The sequence below is a fragment of the Oncorhynchus masou genome, chromosome 1, assembly GCF_036934945.1.
Source record: "Oncorhynchus masou masou isolate Uvic2021 chromosome 1, UVic_Omas_1.1, whole genome shotgun sequence".
In the NCBI taxonomy this organism is placed as follows: domain Eukaryota; kingdom Metazoa; phylum Chordata; class Actinopteri; order Salmoniformes; family Salmonidae; genus Oncorhynchus; species Oncorhynchus masou.
The window spans coordinates 33,325,179-33,348,664 of NC_088212.1; the positions used below are offsets into that span (position 1 = coordinate 33,325,179).

Sequence of the window (23,486 nt, forward strand, 5' to 3'; positions counted from 1 at the left end):
ATTTATTTGCAAATTATGGTGGAAAATAAGTATTTGGTCACCTACAAACAAGCAAGATTTCTGGCTCTCACAGACCTGTAACTTCTTCTTTAAGAGGTTCCTCTGTCCTCCACTCGTTACCTGTATTAATGGCACCTGTTTGAACTTGTTATCAGTATAAAAGACACCTGTCTACAACCTCAAACAGTCACACTCCAAACTCCACTTTGGCCAAGACCAAAGAGCTGTCAAAGGACATCAGAAACAAAATTGTAGACCAGCACCAGGTTGGGAAGACTGATTCTGCAATAGGTAAGCAGCATGGTTTGAAGAAATCAACTGTGGGAGCAATTATTAGGAAATGGAAGACATATAAGACCACTGATAATCTCCCTCGATCTGGGGCTCCACGCAAGATCTCACCCCGTGGGGTCAAAATGATCACAAGACCGGTGAGCAAAAATTCCAGAACCATACGGGACCTAGTGAATGACCTGCAGAGAGCTGGGACCAAAGTAACAAAGCCTACCATCAGTAACACACTACACCGCCAGAGACTCAAATCCTGCAGTGCCAGACATGTCCCCCTGCTTAAGCCAGTACATGTCCAGGCCCGTCTGAAGTTTGCTAGAGAGCATTTGGATGATCCAGAAGAAGATTGGGAGAATGTCATATGGTCAGATGAAACCAAAATATAACATTTTGGTAAAAACTCAACCTGTCGTGTTTGGAGGACAAAGAATGCTGAGTTGCATCCAAAGAACACCATACCTACTGTAAAGCATGGGGGTGGAAACATCATGCTTTGGGGCTGTTTTTCTGCAAAGGGACCAGAACGACTGATCCGTGTAAAGGAAAGAATGAATGAGGCCATGTATCGTAAGATTTGAGTGAAAACCTTCCATCAGCAAGGGCATTGAAGATGAAACGTGGCTGGGTCTTTCAGCATGACAATGATCCCAAACACACCGCCCGGGCAACGAAGGAGTGGCTTCGTAAGAAGCATTTCAAGGTCCTGGAGTGGCCTAGCCAGTCTCCAGATCTCAACCCCATAGAAAATCTTTAGAGGGAGTTGAAAGTCCGTGTTGCCCAGCAACAGCCCCAAAACATCACTGATCGAGAGGAGATCTGCATGGAGGAATGGGCCAAAATACCAGCAAGTGTGTGAAAACCTTGTGAAGACTTACAGAAAACGTTTGACCTCTGTCATTGCCAACAAAGGGTATATAACAAAGTATTGAGATAAACTTTTGTTATTAACCAAATACTTATTTTCCACCATCATTTGCAAATAAATAAATTAAAAATCCTACAATGTCATTTTCTGGATTTTTTTCTCTCATTTTGTCTGTCATAGTTGAAGCTTACCTATGATGAAAATTACAGACCTCTCATCTTTTTAAGTGGGAGAACTTGCACAATTAGTGGTTGACTAAAAACTTTTTTGCCCCACTGTATATAGTTCCAACTTCTGAGAAGGGGAACCAATCGTGAAACAGCAAGGCACAGCTATTTAAATAATTTGAAGATGGCCCTAAACAAGCTACTTTATGCAGTTGCATCAAACAATGTTATACATTTTTATCAAGGAATTGTATTATTTTACTACTACAGATGTACGATAGCTATAGAGGTAGTACATTATCGTCCCTGATAGATATTTGCAGGTGAAATTGTTGCATATAAAAAGCACCTTTGGTAAAGGATTCTCTTGTTGAAGCTGTCTGGGCTGTGTGCGTATGCGTTAAAGAAGGTGATATCAGGGTAAAAAGCACTTATGCATAGACTCATGTCTAGGTTCTGAGATTATAATTATTGTGTATTGTACCCGTTTAAGATATAAATAAAAACATCCAAAATCCTTCCTGTAACATCCACACAGAGAAGATGGTTAAAATACCATAGGTGTCTATAGCCATGTCTCAGGGCTAGTCTGAGCCCTGCCACTTTAAAGCAAAGGTTGCTACACAAATACACTTGGCTAAGTGAACAATGTATTTAAATGATTCCTCATTTAATACACCAAATACATTATAATACACTTACAGAATAACAAGTTATAAAAGTAAAGTCTTCTCTTAGGTTTGTTCAAATGCTGGCTAGGAGATATAGCTGTAGGTTACTGGACATGTGCAGGTGTGTGTTGGGTGGGGGGGGTGGGCATAGTGGCTGTTGAGGGGGCTTAGCCTAGTGCTGGCAGACGGAGCGGGATCGTGTGAGTTTGTACGCATCTACAGGCAACCTGGTATTCACCTACAGGCATGTGTCCTTTCACTGTCCAGACGTGTGTCCTCTCTGTGGTCAGAGCAGTGAAGAAGAGCCGTGTGAAATTCCAAATTCTAGTGGCTCCTCGTACTCCGGCGTTGGCCTTGAACATTAGCTCTGTCTCACAGCTAGAGGGCCTAACTCTGACCCTTAAAACCCTGCCCGTTAACCCCTAAATCGATGCTCTGCTTCGACTGTCAATGCATCAGCAGACTAAGGTCCTGTCAGGGTTGGGGTTAGATAAAGCTGTTAAACCTGTTTGAACACAGATCCATTCAGATAGATAACATGATTCATATCAACATAAATCCCTGCTGCATCTCAACAGGTCCAGGATCCAGGCTCTAGTTCAGTGACACCATCACATCTGTCCACATCACAACTGTCCGACCAAGCTGCTAGAGTACACTTCCTCAGGATGGGAGGAGGGGGAAGAAGGGAAGGAGACAGACATAGAGACTTGAGGGGTTCTCGGTCTTGTCATTGTGGAAGACAATCATCATTAAGTTCACAGAGTGCTCTGTGACATGATGACTGAAGTTAAAGAGGTGTGTGTGTGTAAGAGAGAGAGAGCGAAACAGTGAGTGAGTGTTAGTTAATACTAAGTGGTCCTTGTGAGTTGGGTTGAGGTTCAGGGTCAGGGCAGGGAGGAGGGATTTCCAGCTCTCTTTCTACGAGGCTTCGGTCTGACTGGGGTAGGTTCTCTCTGGAGTACTCAGCATACCACTCCTGTACACACACCAATAACACATTAATCATATAATTTTTCTTGTCACAGCTGACATCAGAAATATACAAATGTGTAATCCAATTGGCTAGACAGCAGAAGAAGCTGGTAGGAGGCGCTATAGGTGGACCTGCTCATTGTAATGGAACAAAGCATATGTTTGATACTGGTCCATTCATTCCATTCCAGTCTTTACACTGAGCCTGTCTTCCTAGTAATCGTTCCACCAACCTCCTCTGATAGAAAAGGCAATATTAACATCACCTTTGTAGCTAGGTCACGTTAGCTAAAGTCTTATTTAAAGTGACAAATCTAGCATTGAGCAGTCAGCAGGATTCTGGTTGTCATGGCAGCATGAGGCTCACCTGGATCTCTTCCTCATACATCTTCATGCTGAGGTCACTCTTGGTCCGCGACCTCCGACCCAGGTACACCAGAAACGAGCTCTACACACACACACACACACACACACGTCTATATTTTTGAGAGTGTAGGACGGGGAAGGTTTGTGAAGCTGTGTGAGCGAGTGTGTGTGTCTGTCTATTTGTGAGTGTATGTCTGTGTGTGTGTTCTCACCCCGCTGCGGTCCATGGCCACCAGTACTCCCTGTAGAGAGTTGAGTGAGGAGAGTCCAGGGCAGGTCTGCTTATAAAGCTCCAGAGTAGCCAACGCCTCGTCACGACTCACCTCTGCCTCAAACACTATACCGTTCTCATCTACAACACACAAACACAACAGTTACACACATCTCAAACATTATACCGTTCTCATCTACAACACACAAACACAACATAGTTACACACATCTCAAACATTATACCGTTCTCATCTACAACACACAAACACACATCTCAAACACCATACCGTTCTCATCTACAACACACAAACACAACATTGTGACACACATCTCAAACACTATACTGTTCTCATCTACAACACAAACACACACCATTGTTACACACATCTCAAACACTATACCGTTCTCATCTACAACACACAAACACACCATCATTACACACATCTCAAACACTATACCGTTCTCATCTACAACACACAAACACACCATTACACACATCTCAAACACTATACCGTTCTCATCTACAACACATAAACACACATCTCAAACACTATACTGTTCTCATCTACAACACACAAACACAACATAGTTACACACATCTCAAACACTATACTGTTCTCATCTACAACACAAACACACACCATTGTTACACACATCTCAAACACTATACCGTTCTCATCTACAACACACAAACACTATACCGTTCTCATCTACAACACACAAACACACCATTACACACATCTCAAACACTATACCGTTCTCATCTACAACACACAAACACACCATCATTACACACATCTCAAACACTATACCGTTCTCATCTACAACACAAAAACACACCATCATTACACACATCTCAAACACTATACCGTTCTCATCTACAACACACAAACACACCATCGTTACACACATCTCAAACACTACCGCTCTCATCTACAACACACAAACACTATCGTTACACACATCTCAAACACTACCGTTCTCATGTACAACACACAAACACCATCGTTAATCTCAAACACTACCGTTCTCATCTACAACACACAAACACAACATCGTTACACACATCTCAAACACTACCGTTCTCATCTACACCACACAAACACCATCGTTAATCTCAAACACTACCGTTCTCATCTTACTAACATTTTTCATTGCACGCATGCACACACTTACCCTCAGGATCTAACAGTGGTTCTTTGTTCTTCCGGCTGTAGTTCATACGGAACACAAACGCATCCAGGATGAAGGCAACGATGATGGTCATCACCACCTAGAGGACAGAGAAAATTACACACAGGCACGCACACACGCACGCACGCACACACACACACACACACAACTCTCACCATGGTGACAATGTAGAAGGTCATGAAGTAGAGGCGGCTCCAGTGAGTTGTCATGGAGGTCACTCCTTCCTGTTGGGTAGGGGACAGCAGCTGTGAATCAACCTCAGTAACTTGGACAAGCTTGACAGTCAGGCAGCAGCAGCGGTTTAATCAGACAGGTGACAGGCAGCATACAGTGTGAGAAGGAAGAGTCTTACCATGGTGATGTACCAGTTGTTTACCACAGTCAGCTCAAACAGAGTCACTGCAGAGAGAGAGAGAGAGAGATGCTGAATCCCACATCAAAATCTATCCGTTTATTATATAACAAAATAGTATATAGGGAACTGCCTAGTATTGACGACTGTGTGTGTGTTTTACCAAAGCTGCTGAGAATGTTGTCGAAGTTGTTGAGATAGTAGTAACCTTCATCCAGCACCGTCCTATTGCCTATGGTTACATTGATCTGCCTGTATGAATCTGCAACTGTACTGGTACTGTGAGTACGAGAGATAGAAGAGAGACAAACTGAAACCCAGGTGAACCACCCTGACCAAGGTGGCCGTCATATTACTGGAGCACAAATATCTTTTCTAGTATTCTTAGTCTGTGGTAGGCTCTGCTTCAAACAAAGTGTCAGGTTAGACTGACAGGTTAGTATGTGAGTGAACTGGGTGTAAGAGTATATGCGTGACTCACTTGCAGCAGTTAGGGTAAACTACATCGGCAAAGAACTCCATCCCCACAATGGCAAAGGAGTAGTAGAAGATGATCAATGTCAGCCCCAGGCTGAGAACACATACAAGTTCTTATTAAGTAGGTTCTTACACAAGGTTCATAGAGTTGAAGGTGGAAGTTCACATACACAATTCCTGACATTTAATCCTTGTAAAAATTCCCTGTTTTAGGATCACCACTTTATTTTAAGAATGTGAAATGTCAGAATACTAGTAGAGAGAAAGATTTATTTCAGCTTTTATTTATTTCATCACATTATCAGTGGGTCAGAAGTTTACATACACTCAATTAGTATTTGGAAGCATTGCCTTTAAATTGTTTAACTTGGGTCAAACGTTTCGGGTAGCCTTCCACAAGCTTCCCACAATAAGTTGGGTGAATTTTGGCCCATTCCTCCTGACAGAGCTGGTGTAACCTAGTCAGGTTTCTAGGCATCCTTGCTCGCACACGCTTTTTCAGTTCTGCCCACACATTCTCTATAGGATGGAGGTCAGGGCTTTGTAATGGCCACTCCAATACCTTGACTTTGTTGTACTTAAGCCATTTTGCCACAACTTTGGAACTTCCTTCCTGAGCGGTATGACGGCTGCGTGGTCCCATGGTGTTTAGACTTGCATACTATTGTTTGTAGAGATGAACATACCTTCAGGCGTTTGGAAATTGAACCAGACTTGTGGAGGTCTACAATTTTTTTCCTGAGGTCTTGGCTGATTTCTTTTGATTTTCCCATGATGTCAATCAAAGAGACACTGAGTTTGAAGGTAGGCCTTGAAATACATCCACAGGTACACCTCCAATTGACTCAAATGTTGTCAATTAGCCTATCAGAAGCTTCTAAAGCCATGACATTCTTTTCTGGAATTTTCCAAGCTGTTTAAAGGCACAGTCAACTTAGTGTATGTAAACTTCTGACCCACTGGAATTGTGATACAGTGAATTATAAGTGAAATAATCTGTTTGTAAACAATTGTTGGAAATATTACTTGTGTCAGGCACAAAGTAGATGTCCTAACCGACTTGACAAAACTATAGTTTGTTAACAAGAAATGTATGGAGTGGTTGAAAAATGAGTTTTAATGACTCCAACCTAAATGTATGTAAACTTCCGACTTCAACTGTACATGTGTTGTATGTAAATATGGTGGGTTATGGTTCAGGGGGAAAAGTTGTTACCTTGCCATCCTCGGGAAGAGTTCAAACATGGTGTCCAACACGTTACGATACCTCTGCTTTATCTTAAACAACCTAAGAGAGAGTACACACACACACACACACACACACACACACACACACACACACACACACACACACACACACACACACACACACACACACACACACACACACACACACTCACACACACACACACACACACACACGTGATGATCAACACAATATTTATGAATCTACATACCGGTAACACACATATATGCACCTAAACAAAATACCCACGCAAACTAATTGCCCTGCTGACAACATACGTATGTGTTGTCGTGGTAACCCACCTGAGTAGCTGCAGTGGTCTGAGCACCACAATGAAGTAGAAGGGCTCCATGTCGAAGGCCAGAGCAATCAAGCCCAGAAAGGCAAACACCGTCACAAAGAAGTCAAACCTGGTGAGGCGAACACAGAGACACTGATGGCTGTTATGCTACTGAATAAACACATTGGACAAGTTGAGGGTTAGGGTTAAGGCTTTATTAAGGGTTTAATGGTCAGTACTCACAGGTTCCAGCCGGAGCTGAAGTAGGCCAACGGTCCCATGCCTGTTACCTTCAACAACACCTCCACCCCATAGACTAGAGATTGAAAAAGAGCGAGACAGAGAAAAAGAGAGCGAGCGGAGTAAAAATGTGTGTTCTCACTAGTGACGAAAAGGATGTGGCTCTCGGTGTATCTGTATGTGCGTGATCTTACTGGTGAGGAAGACAATGTAGCTCCAGGGGACTATTCTGGACGAGGAGAATCCACCTGCAGAGGGAGGGGACAGAGATCAGAAACAACCTTACTGTTCAACTTGTTGGCCTCTACTTGACACTTAGGGACGATTTCCTGGACCCAGATTAAGCCTAGTCCTGAATTAAAAATCATGCAAAATAGGGAATCTGCATTAAAAGTACTTAATAGTCTGGGAATAGGTTTAGTTACTATTCAACATGTAGGTTTCTACAAGGATCCACACTCCGTTGACGGCCACCACCACATCTACAGAGGAAAGAGATGATAGTTAAATGTGTCCTAGGGTTAGTCCTGTCCAAGAGTTAAATTTGGTCCTAGGTTTACAACCCAGATGATAGTACTATAGCTAATACTACTAATAATGGATGTCCACTTACACATGGTGTACTGGAAGGCTTTAGACTTGACCAGCAGGTTGATGCCTGGTAGAGACATTAACAGAAGGATGTCAGTCAGTCTGAGTCACCTCAGATAAGAGGACCACAGCAGTGGATGCGATGGAAGAAAGAAGGGAAAAATACAAGTCACCTTTGAAGATAAGAAAAGTAGTGTGTGGAAGATCATCAAACCAGTGTTCCCCGCTCCGCCGTGCCTACAGAGTACAATCACACGCACGCAGGCACATATCAGTGAGGTCTATATTTACATACATATACATACACATACATATATACATACAGTGCCTTGCGAAAGTATTCCGCTCCCTTGAACTTTGCGACCTTTTGCCACATTTCAGGCTTCAAACATAAAGATATAAAACTGTATTTTTTTGTGAAGAATCAACAACAAGTGGGACACAATCATGAAGTGGAACGACATTTATTGGATATTTCAAACTTTTTTAACAAATCAAAAACTGGGCGTGCAAAATTATTCAGCCCCTTTACTTTCAGTGCAGAAAACTCTCTCCAGAAGTTCAGTGAGGATCTCTGAATGATCCAATGTTGACCTAAATGACTAATGATGACAAATACAATCCACCTGTGTGTAATCAAGTCTCTGTATAAATGCACCTGCACTGTGATAGTCTCAGAGGTCCGTTAAAAGCGCAGAGTGCATCATGAAGAACAAGGAACACACCAGGCAGGTCCGAGATACTGTTGTGAAGAAGTTTAAAGCCGGATTTGGATACAAAAAGATTTCCCAAGCTTTAAACATCCCAAGGAGCACTTGTTGTTGATTCTTCACAAAACAATACAGTTTTATATCTTTGTTTGAAGCCTGAAATGTGGCAAAAGGTTGCAAAGTTCAAGGGGGCCGAATACTTTCGCAAGGCACTGTATACATATACACATATACATATATATATTTATTTATTTGGACAATGGAGCAAAAACTTTTCATTTGGCTCTATATTCCAGCATTTTGGATTGGAGACCAAATGTTTCGTACATACAGTTGGAGGTGGAAGTTTACATACACCTTAGCCAAATACATTTAAACTCAGTTTTTCACAATTCCTGACATTTAATCCTGGTAAAAATTCCCTGTCTTTGGTGAGTTAGGATCACCACTTTATTTTAAGAATGTGAAATGTCAGAATAATAGTAGAGAGAATGATTTATTTCAGCTTTGATTTCTTTCATCACATTCCCAGTGGGTCAGAAGTTTACATACACTCAATGAGTGTCGGTAGCATTGACTTTAAAATGGTTTAACTTGGGTCAAACGTGTCGGGGAGCCTTCCACAAGCTTCCCACAATAAGTTGGGTGAATTTTGGCCCATTCCACCTGACAGAGCTGGTGTAACTGAGTCAGGTTAGGAGGCCTCCTTGCTCGCACAAGCTTTTTCAGTTCTGCCCACACATTTTCTATGGGATTGAGGTCAGGGCTTTGTGATGACCACTCCACCTTTACTTTGTTGTCCTTAAGCCATTTTCTCACAACTTTGGAAGTATGCTTGGGGTCATTGTTCATTTGGAAGACCCATTTGTGACCAAGCTTTAACTTCCTGACTGATGTCTTGAGATGTTGCTACAATATATCCACATAACTTTCCTCCTTCATGATGCCATCTATTTTGTGAAGTGCACCGGTCCCTCCTGCAGTAAAGCACCCCCACAACATGATGCTGCCATCACCGTGCTTCATGGTTGGCATGGTGTTCTTCGGCTTGCTAGCCTCCCCCTTTTTCCTCCAAATATAACAATGGTCATTATGGCCAAACAGTTCTATTTTTGTTTCATCAGACCACAAGACATTTCTCCAAAAAGTATGATCTTTGTCCCCATATGCAGTTGCAAACCGTAGTCTGGCTTTTTTATGGCGGTTTTGGAGCAGTGGCTTCTTCCTTGCTGAGTGGCCTTTCAGGTTGTCGATATAGGACATTTTACTGTGGATATAGATATTTTTGTACCCGTAATCAGTCTGTAAACAATTTTTGGAAAAATTACTTGTGTCAAGCACAAAGTAGATGTCCTAACCAACTTGACAAAACTATAGCTTGTTAACAAGAGATTTGTGGAGTGGTTGAAAAACGAGTTTGAGCCCTGACCTCAACCCCATCGAACACCTTTAGGATGAATTGGAACACCGACTGCGAGCCAGGCAAAATCACCCAAAATCAGTGCCGACCTCACTAATGTTCATGGCTGAACGGACGCAAGTCCCTGCAGCAATGTTCCAACATCTAGTGGAAAGCCTTCCCAGAAGAGTGGAGGCTGTTATAGCAGCAAAGGGGGGACCAACTCCATATTAATGCCAAAGATTTTGGAATGAGATTTGACGAGCAGGTGTCCACGTACCTTTGGTCATGTAGTGCATGTATGAAAATACCCCAGAATAAAAGGAGAAATTCATTTGAAACATTTGATCTCAAATCCAAAATGCTGGAGTATAAAGTCAAATGTAAAAATGTTTACTTCACTGTCCAAATAAATAGGGGAGAATAGATATAGGTAAATCCACACAGAGACATATGCGAACTGTGTATTTGTGTGTGTGTGTTAGGCTTACCTTCCATTTGAGGCCAATTACTTCATAGAATTTATAGAAGTCATCTAGGCTGCAACAGAACATCACACACACCTCTTTAAAAAAACAACACTTACTAGTATGTGTGTGCTCATACACTATGTGTGTGTGTGTTACCTGAGCATGGGTGCTCCTGCAGTGTTTAGGGCCTTGTATGTGAGGAAGCGATCCCTGGCAGACATACGGGGTCTGTAGAAACGCATTAGACCATCAAACTGCTTCAGAGACAGACCCATTGGCCTCTAAGGAGCAAACACACATGCACGAAATGCAACAGTTACACATAAGTTACAACAGCTTACCGACACAACCTGGGTGGGTGTGTGTATGTGTACCTGTCTGCTGACCAGCAGTTGGAAGGCATGGTCGATTGCGGAGCGTTTGTGGAGCATCAGAGATTTAAACTTCATCTTCTCAACACCGTTAAACGTATCGAACACCACTGCCAGAAGCTGCAACACAAACACACTATCAAACCATGGCCAAAGGGTACACAGGGAGGAAACAACAGCATGTGTGTGTATGTGTACCAGGTTCATGATGAAATAGAGTTCAATGGAAAGGTAGACGATGAAGAAGACACAGGACCAGCGGTTCCTCGAGTATGCTGGCATCATAACATCTGGGAAGCTAGAGGAAACAGGACACCAGCAATCTCATTAGGTACTATACTGTCTTGAGAGTAATACAATCTCAGCAAGCACTATGCTGTTCAGTGGTGTAAAGTACTTAAAGGAAAGGTTCACCCATTTTGAGTGATGTTCTATCGATTCCCTGGGTCATTTCATGTTTTCATGAGTATCTGAGTTATTGGCGTTCAAACAGGCAGAAATCCGGCTGGTATGAGGTAGAACCGTGATTAAGTCTCACTACACTGGAAGTTAATAGGAATATGACTTTTAGATTGCAAAAACGTCTATCATACATGTCAGATTTCAATACTGACTGATGTCATAACTCGGATGTCTTTTCTCGAATGAGCCATTGATCATATTTTTTGTGATATTCCTACCTCGAGAAATGTGTCATTTAATGGAGGGTCTAGCACATTTCTCCTAATTGTCTGCCTCATAAGTCCAGGATGCATTGCATGATGCCGTTGCCAAAGATATTATAGAAAGAAGATAGGAATCGAATGGCTGAAGGAACGTATAACGCCCCAACCAGTAGACTGTCGACCAATCGCACTCACGTTGTCATGCTGTGCCACGCGGTTGCTAAGCTCATCGTCACACAATCCCTTCTAAAAGTTAGTCTATATGTTGAGAAACGTGGCTATTTTCCTCGAAAGTATAGCTTCCATCCCTCTCCTCGCTCCAAACCTAGGCTCGAACCAGGAACACATCGACAACAGCCACCCTCGAAGCATCGTTACCCATCACTCCACAAAAGCTGCGGTCCTTGCAGAGCAAGGGGAACAACTACGCCAAGTCTCAGAGCGAGTGACGTTTGAAACGCAATCAGCGCACACCTCGCTAAACTAGCTGGGTATTTCACATCGGTTACATCAGCCTAATCTCGGGAGTTGATAGGCTTGAAGTCATAAACAGTGCAATGCTTGAAGCACAGCGAAGAACTGCTGGCAAAAAGCACGAAAGTGCTGTTTGAATGAATGCTTATGAGCCTGCTGCTGCCTACCAGCGCTTAGTCAGACTGCTCTATAAAATATCAAATCATAGACTTAATTATAACATAACAACACACAGAAATATGAGCCTTAGGTCATTAATCTGGTCGAATCCGGAAACCATAATTTCGAAAACAAAACGTTATTTATTTCAGTGAAATACGGAACCGTTCCGTATATTATCTAACGGGTGGCATCCCTAAGTCTAAATATTGCTGTTGCATTGCACAAACTTCAATGTTATGTCAGGTAATTTCCAAGGGCCTTCAGTGAAATGACTGCCATAAAGATTTGCATATAGGAGAGATATGCACAAACATGGCAGATATGGCAGACCTGCTACTCCATATCTGGAAGCGCTTAGGTCACCTGACTTTGGGCAGGGATTTGACCACAAGAAAAAGACAAGCACACATGCTTCGTTTGTAAATTATGTCTGAGTGTTGGAGTGTGCCCCTGGCCAACCCTTAAGAAAATAAGAGGAATAAGGAATTTGAAAATTTATATACTATATAGGACGTTTATTTCAAAGCAAATACTTTGAGACTTCTACTAAAGTAGTATTTTACTGGGTGACTTATTTTCTTTTAAGGTATCTTAACTTTTACTCAAGTATGACAACTGGGTACTCTTTCCACCACTGATGCTGTCTTGAGAGAGTATTACAATCTCAACAGTCACTATGCTGTCTTGAGAGAGCATTACAATCACAACAGCCACTATGCTGTCTTGAGAGAGCATTACAATCACAACAGTCACTATTATGTCTTGAGAGAGCATTACAATCACAACAGTCACTATGCTGTCTTGAGAGAGCATCACAATCACAACAGTCACTATGCTGTCTTGAGAGAGCATTACAATCACAACAGTCACTATTCTGTCTTGAGAGAGCATTACAATCACAACAGTCAAAGAGCATGAAACATTTCAGACTATTAGAGACACAGGTGTATAAAGTAGGAGTTATGGTGTGTGGTAGATGAGCAAGTCTTACTTTGCGGTGGTCAGTAGTACAAAAAGACTAACGATGCTGTTCTCCAGAGTGTTGAAGTACTGAGAAGAGAAAAGCCAGACAAAACAGTATGAGACAGTCCCCTTCAGTTAGCACCACAACTAGCAGTCTTCAGAGGCACAACATACTGAAAATGTCAGTCAAACTGTTTCACTTACTGGATCAGAAGTGTTAGGGGAGAACAGACAGAAGCCTGTAAAGAGAGAACAGATCCATACTCAGACAGGCATAATAGCACATAATTGAATTTAGATTTTGTCTTAGATTTCAAGGTAGTTGTTTGTAAGATCATAGAATTTACACTGTTGTCCAATGTTTTTGGAGGCTCTTCGAGGATTGTCATTTAGGATCAATGTCATTATTAACTTTGATGAACAGCCAAGATGTGTGTGTTTGTGTGTCTCACCCAGGATGGCGAAGATGACCATGAAGAAGAGCAGCAGCAGCAGGATATCTATAAAAGGGGGAAGGGACTGGAAGATTTGACGCAGGTTTCTGATTGGACAAGAGGGTGACATCAACAGTTATTCATACTTTGGAAACAACAAAGCAGTGCGAGGTAATACAGGTAAAGGTGTGTATGTGATGTATCTGCGGTGTGTGTGTACCTGCGAACGGCACCACAGTATCTGCAGTCCACCAGGAAAATGGGTCTGAGAGCTCTGGTCACACGCAAGTGTGACGTCTGCCGGATCAGAACCACTATGGCCTCCACAAACTGGAGCAGCAACACACACGTCTACACACAGGAGAGACCAGCTGTCAGTCATACAAAATGGTGAAACTATAACTGTTTGTAAACCATCTAACTGACAGGCAATAATGTGTCACTCTTGTGAGTATATAGGGTCTCACGGGGTCCCTCTGGGATCTATTCTGGGACCACTATTGTTTGCAATCTATATGCACTGCTTTGGATGCTCCTATACAGTTGTGTGTATGTACAGTGCCTTGCGAAAGTATTCGGCCCCCTTGAACTTTGCGACCTTTTGCCACATTTCAGGCTTCTAACATAAAGATATAAAACTGTATTTTTTTTGTGAAGAATCAACAACAAGTGGGACACAATCATAAAGTGGAATGACATTTATTGGATATTTCAAACTTTTTTAACAAATCAAAAACTGAAAAATTGGGCATGCAAAATGATTTATGTTTGAAGCCTGAAATGTGGCAAAAGGTCGCAAAGTTCAAGGGGGCCGAATACTTTCGCAAGGCACTGTACTAGAGGTTGACCGATTCTGATTTTTCAACGCCGAAACCGATAACGATTATTGGAGGACCAAAAAAGGAACTTATACCGATTAAATCGGCCGATTTTTAAAATGTATTTGTAATAATGACAATTACAACAATACTGAATGAACACTTATTTCAACTTAATATAATACCTCAATAAAATCATTTTAGCCTCAAATAAATGATTAAACCAATTTGAACAGGTTTCAACAATGCAAAAACAAAGTGTTGGAGAAGAAAGTAAAAGTGCAATATCTGCCATGTAAAAAAGCTAACGTTTAAGTTCCTTGCTCAGAACATGAGAACATATGAAAGCTGGTGGTTCCTTTTAACATGAGTCTTCAATATTCCCAGGAAAGAAGTTTTAGGTTGTAGTTATTATAGGAATTATAGGACTATTTCTCTCTATTCCAATTGTATTTTCATATAGCTTTGACTATTGGATGTTCTTATAGGCACTTTGGTATTGCCAGTGGAACAGTATAGCTTCTGTCCCTCTCCTTGCCCCTACCTGGGCTCGAACCAGGAACACATCGACAACAGCCACCCTCGAAGCAACGTGAAATTCGGAACCGTTTCGTATTTTATCTAATGGATGGCATCCCTAAGTCTAAATATTGCTGTTGTTGTACAACCTTCAATGTTATGTCATAATTATGTAAAATTCTGAAATGCAGGAGAAGTGACACAATTTCCCTAGCTATAATAAATTCATGTTAACAGGCAATATTAACTAAATATGCAGGTTTAAAAATATATACTTGTGTATTGATTTTAAAGAAAGGCATTGATGTTTATGGTTAGGTACACATTGATGCAACGACAGTGCTTTTTTCACGAAAGCGCTTGTTAAATCATCACCCATTTGCGAAGTAGGCTGTGATTCGATGAGAAATTAACAGGCACCACATCGATTATATGCAACACAGGACACGCTAGATAAACTAGTAATATCATCATAACAAGTGATTATGTTAAGATTGATTGTTTTTTTATAAGATAAGTTTAATGCTAGCTAGCAACTTACTTTGGCTTCTTGCTGCCCTCACGTAACAGGTAGTCAGCCTGAAAACGCAGGCACCTCGTGGAGTGTAATGTAAGGCAGGTGGTTAGAGCGTTGGGCTAGTAACCGGAAGGTTGCAAAAACGAATCCCCGAGCTGACAAGGTAAAAATATGTCGTTCTGCCCCTGAACAAGGCAGTTAACCCACCGTTCCGAGGCCGTCATTGAAAATAAGAATGTGTTCTTTAACTGACTTGCCTAGTTAAATAAAAGGTGTACAAATAAATATATAAATAAATATATATATATTTAAGTTGCCCACATTTGGTGTCCAAAAATACAGATTACCGATTGTTATGAAAACTTGAAATCGGCCCTAATTAATCGGCCATTCCGATGAATCAGTCGACCTCTAGTATGTACCTTCACCATGGTCCTCTTGTGTCTGATGAATGTGTGGAAGCCGAGCCAGCGCAGCTTCATGCAGAGTTCAAACGCCACCATAACCAGAGCCAATAACTCCAGAGTGGCGTGGACCTACAGAGACAGAACACATCCTTTAGCCTTTCACCCCTAATCTCTGACCTCTAACCCTAACCCAGCAGGTCCAGAGTGGTGTGGACCCGTGAAAGTGTGTGTGGCAGTGGCAGTGTACGTACATAAACATCCAGGCGTAGTGATGGTACAGCGGGAGCCTCAGAGAGAGAGAGCACCATCAGTAGGAGTCCTGTTAGCAGCTCCATCATGTAGAACAGGTGGTTGTGAGCAAACAAGTATGCTGCCAGCGCCTTTGGATTCCGAGGATGTGTGAAGAACTTATCATTGTTCTCTCCTTCCTATGGACCGACCACACACACACTTGCATCTGAATTTTGCTCAATGATACAAGTGTGAAAATAATACATTTGTTCTACAGCTCTCTACCATTCACCTGAGCTATACCTATAGCTACAAATAAAATGTACTGTCATAACTCTCCTGTGACCATCTGAAGAATCAGATTACAGTGGGTCCGCTCTACAGCGTGCACTCTCTCGTAGAGGGGGAGAGCGGGAAGTTGGCTGTTTTATGGTCGGTCATAAAATACGCTGCCCCCATGCTCTGTAGTGTTCGAGATTGGAATGTAAACTGTGGAACACAGAGACACTTGGACATCGAAAGTTTGAGTAATTAAATAATATTTATATTTGAGAGAAGGTGGGAGTGGTCCGTGGACATTTAAAAGAGAGTCATGACAAGAGTGTTTCATTTGGTGATCTCATGAAGACAGGAAACACACATAACTGTATCTCTTAGTGTACATTTCCCAGCTATCAGGTTTACATCTAAATATTGTGAAACGTATGTGATTAAACATGAAACTATTTGTGAAGAGATGTAATGTGATGTTAACCTTCTAAATGAGAAAACATGGGTTTTTATATAAAGTTAATTAAATCAATGGCCACGCCCATGTGAGCATAGACATTACGTCAGCATCATGGACTGCCTTTTTCTCAGAAGTTTATAAAACCCACTCCTGACTAAATGTACATTTGACCAGAAAATATGGAGCTGACGCTACATGTTGAAATGGTTAAGAACTACAACGCTATAGGCCACGGAGACCATACAGATGTAGTTTTGCCTACACGGCTGGAAATGGTTAAGCTCTGACACTATCAATCACTACAGAATAAGAGTAAATCCTAGACGTATAATTACTAGTCTGCAGTTGGAAATGACGTAAGTCTAGTATGAGAATACCGACAACCGCAGAAACATCTTTACTATGCAACGACCATCTGTAGGCCTGACGTATCCATTACAACAGACACTATCCAGAGCCGCGGAGAAAGCTACAACCACAAAGGACATTGTGACTTCTGGAGAAGTTAACCAGACTCTGATGAACTGACTCTCCAGCAGATGGACCGGTGATTACAACAGAGAAGACCACAACAACATACGGGTGTAAATATATACATTGCAATTATTCTCGAATGAGCGGCCGTTCATGTGCAAAGGATTAGCATTTCAATGTATATTATAATTATCAACTGTGTGGAGTGAATCCATTTAGTCTTTCCCGCTCTTTCTCAGTCGCCACCCCTTTGTCTAACAAGCTGTCATATCAGCTTCGTCCGCTAGGGACTTTTTATTTGTGTCATGTAGTAACCCAAATATCTACTCTTTGTTTGTTATATATTTCTGTAATTATTTAGTTTGTTAGTAAATAAATAATTAAGCAAATTTGTATATCACTGATTCATCATTTAGGCTAGGGTTCGTGCAGATATCCAAGGGTTTGCGATGTTCAGTAATGAGAACTGATGAGGTAATAATAATTAATTAATAAGCGACTGTTTTGATAAGATACGCAAATATCTGAAGAGTCGATTCGGGAAATGGAGACTCTAAACAATTTCCTGTGGTGCCCCGACTTCCTAGTTAATTAAAGATGACCTGATTAGCTTAATCACATAATAATAATTACACATAGAGAATTGATTTGATAAAATAGTCTTCACATTTAATGGTAGTCATAGACATGACAGTACACAAAAAGTTTAGCACACAAACTCACATGATCTACCTGTTACAAGATGCTGATGTGTCCCACCATAGCTAGGCTTTCTTACAGTCAGCTTACAACTCATAACATTACAATGTAGCTCATTACCATCTAACTTTTAAAGTAAATACCAAGCAGACAGTAATATAGTCTAGCTAGCCCACATGCCAAAATGGCTGTGTGTGTGTGTGTGTGTGTGTACCTGTAGATAGATGGCTGCTTCCTGGTAGTTAATCTCCCAGCTTTGTTGAAGTGAGGCATTGTGTGAACTGTAGTTTGGTGGTGGCCCCGGTGTTGGTATCACCTGGTTATTCACTATGTCATACCCCCCTCCTCCATCTACACAGAAGAAACAACCACAACATTATAAATTCATTAATACAAAATAATTAAAGAGCCTCCAAAACCTGACAGATATATTTAGTCATTTCCTATACTATTACGGAGCTAATACACACTAGAGTAGACAAACTGGTGGGACAGCTTCAACAGCACTGTATCCTGCATATTCACAACATATCCTACACGCAAGCACACACAACACACCCACACATACCCACACATACCCACGCTATCTAGCTGTAGCTCGGTGCAGAATGAGGAGATGAGGACCGGACTCTCCTCCAGGGTCAACTCTACACTGTTGTCATGGATACCAGGAGTCTCCGTCTGCACTGCCGAACACTCCATGGCTCTGCTAGCTACCAGTGGTCCAGGAGTTTGAGTGTGTTTGGGTGTGGGGACGTGGTCCACTAAAGCATTGTGTGTGTCATTCACAGTTCACAGGTCCAGCGTCCTCGCGCCTCCAGGGACACGCACGGGCTAACATTCCACTGCACATGGACACACGTCAGAGAGACAATGTAAAAACAGATCCCCCACAGGGATCCCCAGACAGAGGTTCACCACAGCTCAGAGTTCCAGACACGCGCAGAGCAGGTGGTTCACCCTGTGTTCTTAGAGACAGGTATGTCCTCTGTCCCAGGAACAAACAAACCATTAAATGAAAAACAAACGTTGCTGGAGCGTCCGATGACAACTGGTGGACAGATGAACCATCCAGAGTGTCTGTCTTCAGTCAAAGGGCTAGGGTAGGATCCCACAGCCTCTGTCAGCAGCCGACCTCAGCCTGGGAGACTGGGGAGTCCAGAATGCAGTCACACTCTCTGGAGTTACAACTTCTCTTAACCTCGCTTTCCCTTCCTCTCTCCCTCTCTGGGCTCCTCCCTCTCTCCGCTCAGTGCAGTTTCACCTTTGAACTCAGTTCTGCTCTCTGTGCACATGGCTCACTTTTATAACCGACAACGCCGCTCTTCACTGATGTTAGATTGAGGAGTGTCCTTCAAGTTATAGGCAGGAAGTGGGGTCACCTCCTGATGGTGAGAGACACCAGACTGAGAATGAAGAAGGTCCTGATTAGATCCGTGCGATGTCTGGTTTGGCTGTCTGGAGCAGGCTGAGGAGAATCTAAACTACCATCTTAAACTTACCCTAAGTACTTACAATATGACTTCAGTCTCTGACACAACGATATAAATAATCCTTCAAATCAACCCAACCCATATTTGAATCCAACTTTAAGTCATGCTTACTAAAGATAATATACAACCAGCTAACCATTGACTCTAAAAAAATCTGTATTTGTATTTTCAAATCTTCATAAAACCAAGCAGTAATGTCTCCTCCTCTCTTTAGGAATTACAGACAGACATCTGTGATCACTGGATCTGAGTGCCAAGTAGGCAGGAGTCATCGATATTATGCCAGCCAGCTGTCAGCCAGTCGGATCCTGCACACCGAAGCCAATTCAGGTACTGTGACAGTAGCGTGTTCTGAGCTCAGTCTGCTGCTGTGTAGGGATCAAACTCCAGTTGAGTGATCATAATCCTGGTGAGGCTCCTGTTCTCTCAGGCCTCTGGCTACGTGGTGATAATGAAGTGGCCTAGTATCTGCTGTAGCACTGTGTCTGTGGGTAAAGTCCCAGCCACTCGTTTGTTTTTCAGAACAATAAAACATTCAGAGCTCCCGTCAACAACGTACTGAGGTCAGGCCCCGTGCCTGCCTGTGGCTCTACAGGCCCATACAAACACACACAGGGCAGTCCTGATCAGTCCTCTGGGCTAAGAGGAAAATAGTACAGAAATCCACTCTTTCCTCCACAGTGGCTTTTCTAACTATGCTAAATCACAAGAACAAAGCCAGCAGCTGGATCATGTCCTGTCGTGAGCCGGAGCCTGAGTGACGGTCTGCTCAAGGCTGTGTGTTTTAGAGCAGGCCTCTTTTTGCTGTGTCCTGCTCTCTACTGCCTGTGGAACAATCTGCTCCTCCCAGGCCTCAGGGTAGTCAGTCCTCCTCCCACTCCAGATATCCTGGAAAAACACCAGTCCTTTTCCTGTCCACTTCCAGAGGAGCTCACACACACACACACACACACACACACACACACACACACACAGGCCCGGGGGGCCCTAGAGAGGGAGACACACACACTGCCCTGCGTGCGCTGTGGGTGGGTGGGTGGGTGGAGTGGGGGGGGCGCGGGGCACACATAGAAGTATCTGCCTTTGCTGATGCTGCTGTTTCCAGTGTGTATGTGAGAGGCAGTCTGCAATGTGTATGTGTGTGTGTGTGTGTGTGTGTGTGTGTGTGTGTGTGTGTGTGTGTGTGTGTGTGTGTGTGTGTGTGTGAGGTACAAAGGCTACAGGATTACTGAAGTGGAGACACACACAAACACGATCTCTGGGTCAGGGGGACACATCTCTCTTCTAATTTAAAGCGACAGAGGAGCAAGCCAGCTCTGCGTTTATCTGCTCTGATGACAATCAGCAGAACCTCCCAAACTACTGTACCCTCAAACTGTACCGCCGTCAGCCAAAACCTAACCTCAGCTTGCAGAGGAGCTGCCTCTCTGGTGAGTGTCCTAGAAGGGGTTATGATATTTTATCTTCAAATAATTTACAGTCGCTGTTCAAGTAGATGCCTTTGGATGTACTCTTTGGTTCATGGTTGTTGCATATGATTTCAATCACTTCCTTACTGCACACCTTTATATATGAATGAATCCTTTCATACATATTTGCCCATGGTAATAGTGGTCAGAAAGAGATTTTGCTCAAAGTACACCCATTTTGCATACCCCACCCTACCATGAGACATCCATGTCTTCATCACTGAAAAAGATAAACGTTTGAGTTTGAATTCATTTGAAAGCTTACAAACAGGGTTGTCAAACAATTTGATAATTTCTTCAAAATGTTTTTATTTTATAGCCATTTTAATGGCAATTACCTAAAAACACGTAAACTCAGATTGTTCTTATTTTCACATGTTAGATCATCTGAGGTGTTTTTCTTGTGCCCTTATCGGTTGAGACACAGCATATTCTTAAATACAGGGTGGGTGTCAATTTAATCATAGAAACAGAATTCATAAAATGGACCTATCCCATTTGAGTAATTTTGCAGACGCTCTCATCCACAGCAACTTACAGGAGCAATTAGGGTTAAGTGCCTTGCTCAAGGGCAAACAGATTTTTCAGTCGGCTTGGGGATTCAAACCAGCGACCTTTCAGTTACTGGCCCAATGCTCTTAACTGCTGGGCTACCTGCCATCCCTTCAGACCACTGCAATTTAGCTGGTACACCATTGAAAATTAATTGACATTTTAATTTCCATTTACTACTAGAAAGATGGCCGATCGGTCAACCCACCGTCGAATGACAAATTGAATGGGAATGCCTATTCTATTACCTATACAGTGCATTCGGAAATTATTCAGACCCCTTGACTTTTTCCACATTTTGTTGGATCGATCAGGTTGTATGGAGAGCGTCGCTGCACAGCTATTTTTCAGGCCTCTCCAGAGATGTTCGGTCGGGTTCAAGTCCGGGCTCTGGCTGGGCTACTCGGGGACATTCAGAGACTTGTCCCAAAGCAACTCCTGCATTGTCTTGGCTGTGTGCTTAGGGTCATTGTACTGTTGGATGGTGAACCTTCACCCCAGTCTGAGGTCCTGAGTGCTCTGGAGCAGGTTTTCATCAAGGATCTCTCTGTACTCTGGTCCGTTCATTTTTGCCTCAACCCTGACTAGTTTCCCAGTCCCTGCCGCTGAAAAACAGCCCCACAGCATGATGCTGCCACCACGCTTCACCGTAGGGATGGATGGTGCCAGGTTTCCTACAGATGTGACGCTTGGCATTCAGGCCAAATAGTTCAATCTTAGTTTAATCAGACCAGAAAATCTTGTTTGTCATGGTCTGAGAGTCCTTTAGGTGCCTTTTGGCAAACTCCAAGTGGGCTGTCATGTGTCTTTTACTGACAGTTGTGTGCCTTTCCAAATCATGCCCAATCAATTGAATTTACCACAGGTGGACACCAATGAAGTTGTAGAAACATATCAAGGATAATCAATGGAAACAGGATGCACTTGAGCTCAATTTCGAGTCTCATGGCAAAGGATATGAATACTTAGGTAAATAAGGTTTCTGTTTTTTATTTTTAATACATTCGCAAACATTTCTAAAAACCTGTTTTCACTTTGTCATTATGGGGTACTGTGTGTAGATTGATGAGGACATTATTATAATCTTTTAAAATCTATTTTAGAATAATGCTATAACGTAGCTTAATTTGGAAAAGGGGAAGGGGTCTGAATACTTTCCGAATGCACTGTATTTCTATAATAAAAATAAATTACATTTCAATCGTGCTTTTCATAATATCAAAGCGATTCAAAAGCAAAAAACAAACAAGCATCATCATGAGTAGCCTAGCTACTGTATAGCAGTGGCAGGTAGCCTAGTGGTTAGAGCATTGGACTAGTAATCAGAAGGTTGCTAGATTGAAACCCTGAGCTGACAAGGCAAATGGCCTAGGAACCCACTGTTCCTAGGCCATCATTGTAAATAAGAATTTGTTCTTAACTGACTTGCCTAGTTAAATAAAGGTTTTTTAAAAATTGTTAGGTCAACCAATACATAATCATGAGTAGCCTAGCTACTGTATAGTTAGGTCAACCAATACATAATCATGAGTAGCCTAGCTACTGTATAGTTAGGTCAACCAATACATAATCATGAGTAGCCTAGCTACTGTATAGTTAGGTCAACCAATACATAATCATGAGTAGCCTAGCTACTGTATAGTTAGGTCAACCAATACATAATCATGAGTAGCCTAGCTACTGTATAGTTAGGTCAACCAATAATAGATGCCAAGTTGTTGAGTGCATGCATCCTCCAAAGATGGAGGGACAGTTCATGGCTTGATCAGAGGAAGGTGCTCAGGGCGATGGTTAATGAAGATGGAGTCTGGTGTTGATCTTGTAGAGGGCTACTCTGGGAACCAGCCTGATCATTTGGAAAAAAAATAAAGATAAGCCAAGCCAAAAAGAGTTGACCTGCCAGTCAAAAACAAAACAGCTGATAAAAAAACACACTATTAAAAAGACTTACAAATAATTAAATATGTTCATATTTACAGGAGCTCTCTGCTTAGGCTGCTAC

At 42.3% G+C, this 23,486-nt stretch overlaps 1 protein-coding gene across 2 annotated transcripts; it reads right to left on the reverse strand.

Moving 5' to 3' along the window:
• Positions 1–27: 27 nt before the first annotated feature.
• Positions 28–20,268, reverse strand: LOC135542442 (two pore channel protein 1-like). 2 transcript variants are annotated; one of them, XM_064969390.1, is made up of 27 exons: positions 18,549–20,268; positions 18,185–18,321; positions 16,088–16,264; positions 15,852–15,965; positions 13,796–13,926; positions 13,594–13,682; positions 13,346–13,380; positions 13,170–13,228; positions 11,076–11,175; positions 10,881–10,997; positions 10,663–10,787; positions 10,528–10,576; positions 8,101–8,164; positions 7,950–7,994; positions 7,762–7,818; positions 7,531–7,584; positions 7,340–7,412; positions 7,119–7,226; positions 6,787–6,858; positions 5,575–5,664; positions 5,257–5,372; positions 5,094–5,140; positions 4,897–4,965; positions 4,724–4,820; positions 3,548–3,687; positions 3,337–3,417; positions 28–2,973 (listed from the first exon to the last, which is right to left on the reverse strand). In XM_064969390.1, exons 1-27 carry the CDS (start codon positions 18,670–18,672, stop codon positions 2,836–2,838), a joined length of 2,508 nt encoding a protein of 835 aa, XP_064825462.1. In that variant the 5' UTR covers positions 18,673–20,268; the 3' UTR covers positions 28–2,835. The 2 variants fall into 2 exon arrangements, with proteins under 2 accessions (XP_064825462.1, XP_064825472.1); XM_064969400.1 differs by having other exon boundaries at positions 29–2,973; positions 18,553–18,611.
• Positions 20,269–23,486: the final 3,218 nt, after the last annotated feature.

What these genes read in the sequence shown, in the direction of transcription:
- LOC135542442 (XM_064969390.1), bottom strand. Translation starts at nt 18,672, where the DNA reads ATGGAGTGTTCGGCAGTGCAGACGGAGACTCCTGGTATCCATGACAAC. An exon ending in CTACATTGTCTTCCTCACCA is followed by an intron (nt 7,413 to 7,530) that starts GTAAGATCACGC and finishes TTCAATCTCTAG; the next exon opens with TCTATGGGGTGGAGGTGTTG. An exon ending in CAACATTCTCAGCAGCTTTG is followed by an intron (nt 5,141 to 5,256) that starts GTAAAACACACA and finishes CTCTCTCTGCAG; the next exon opens with TGACTCTGTTTGAGCTGACT.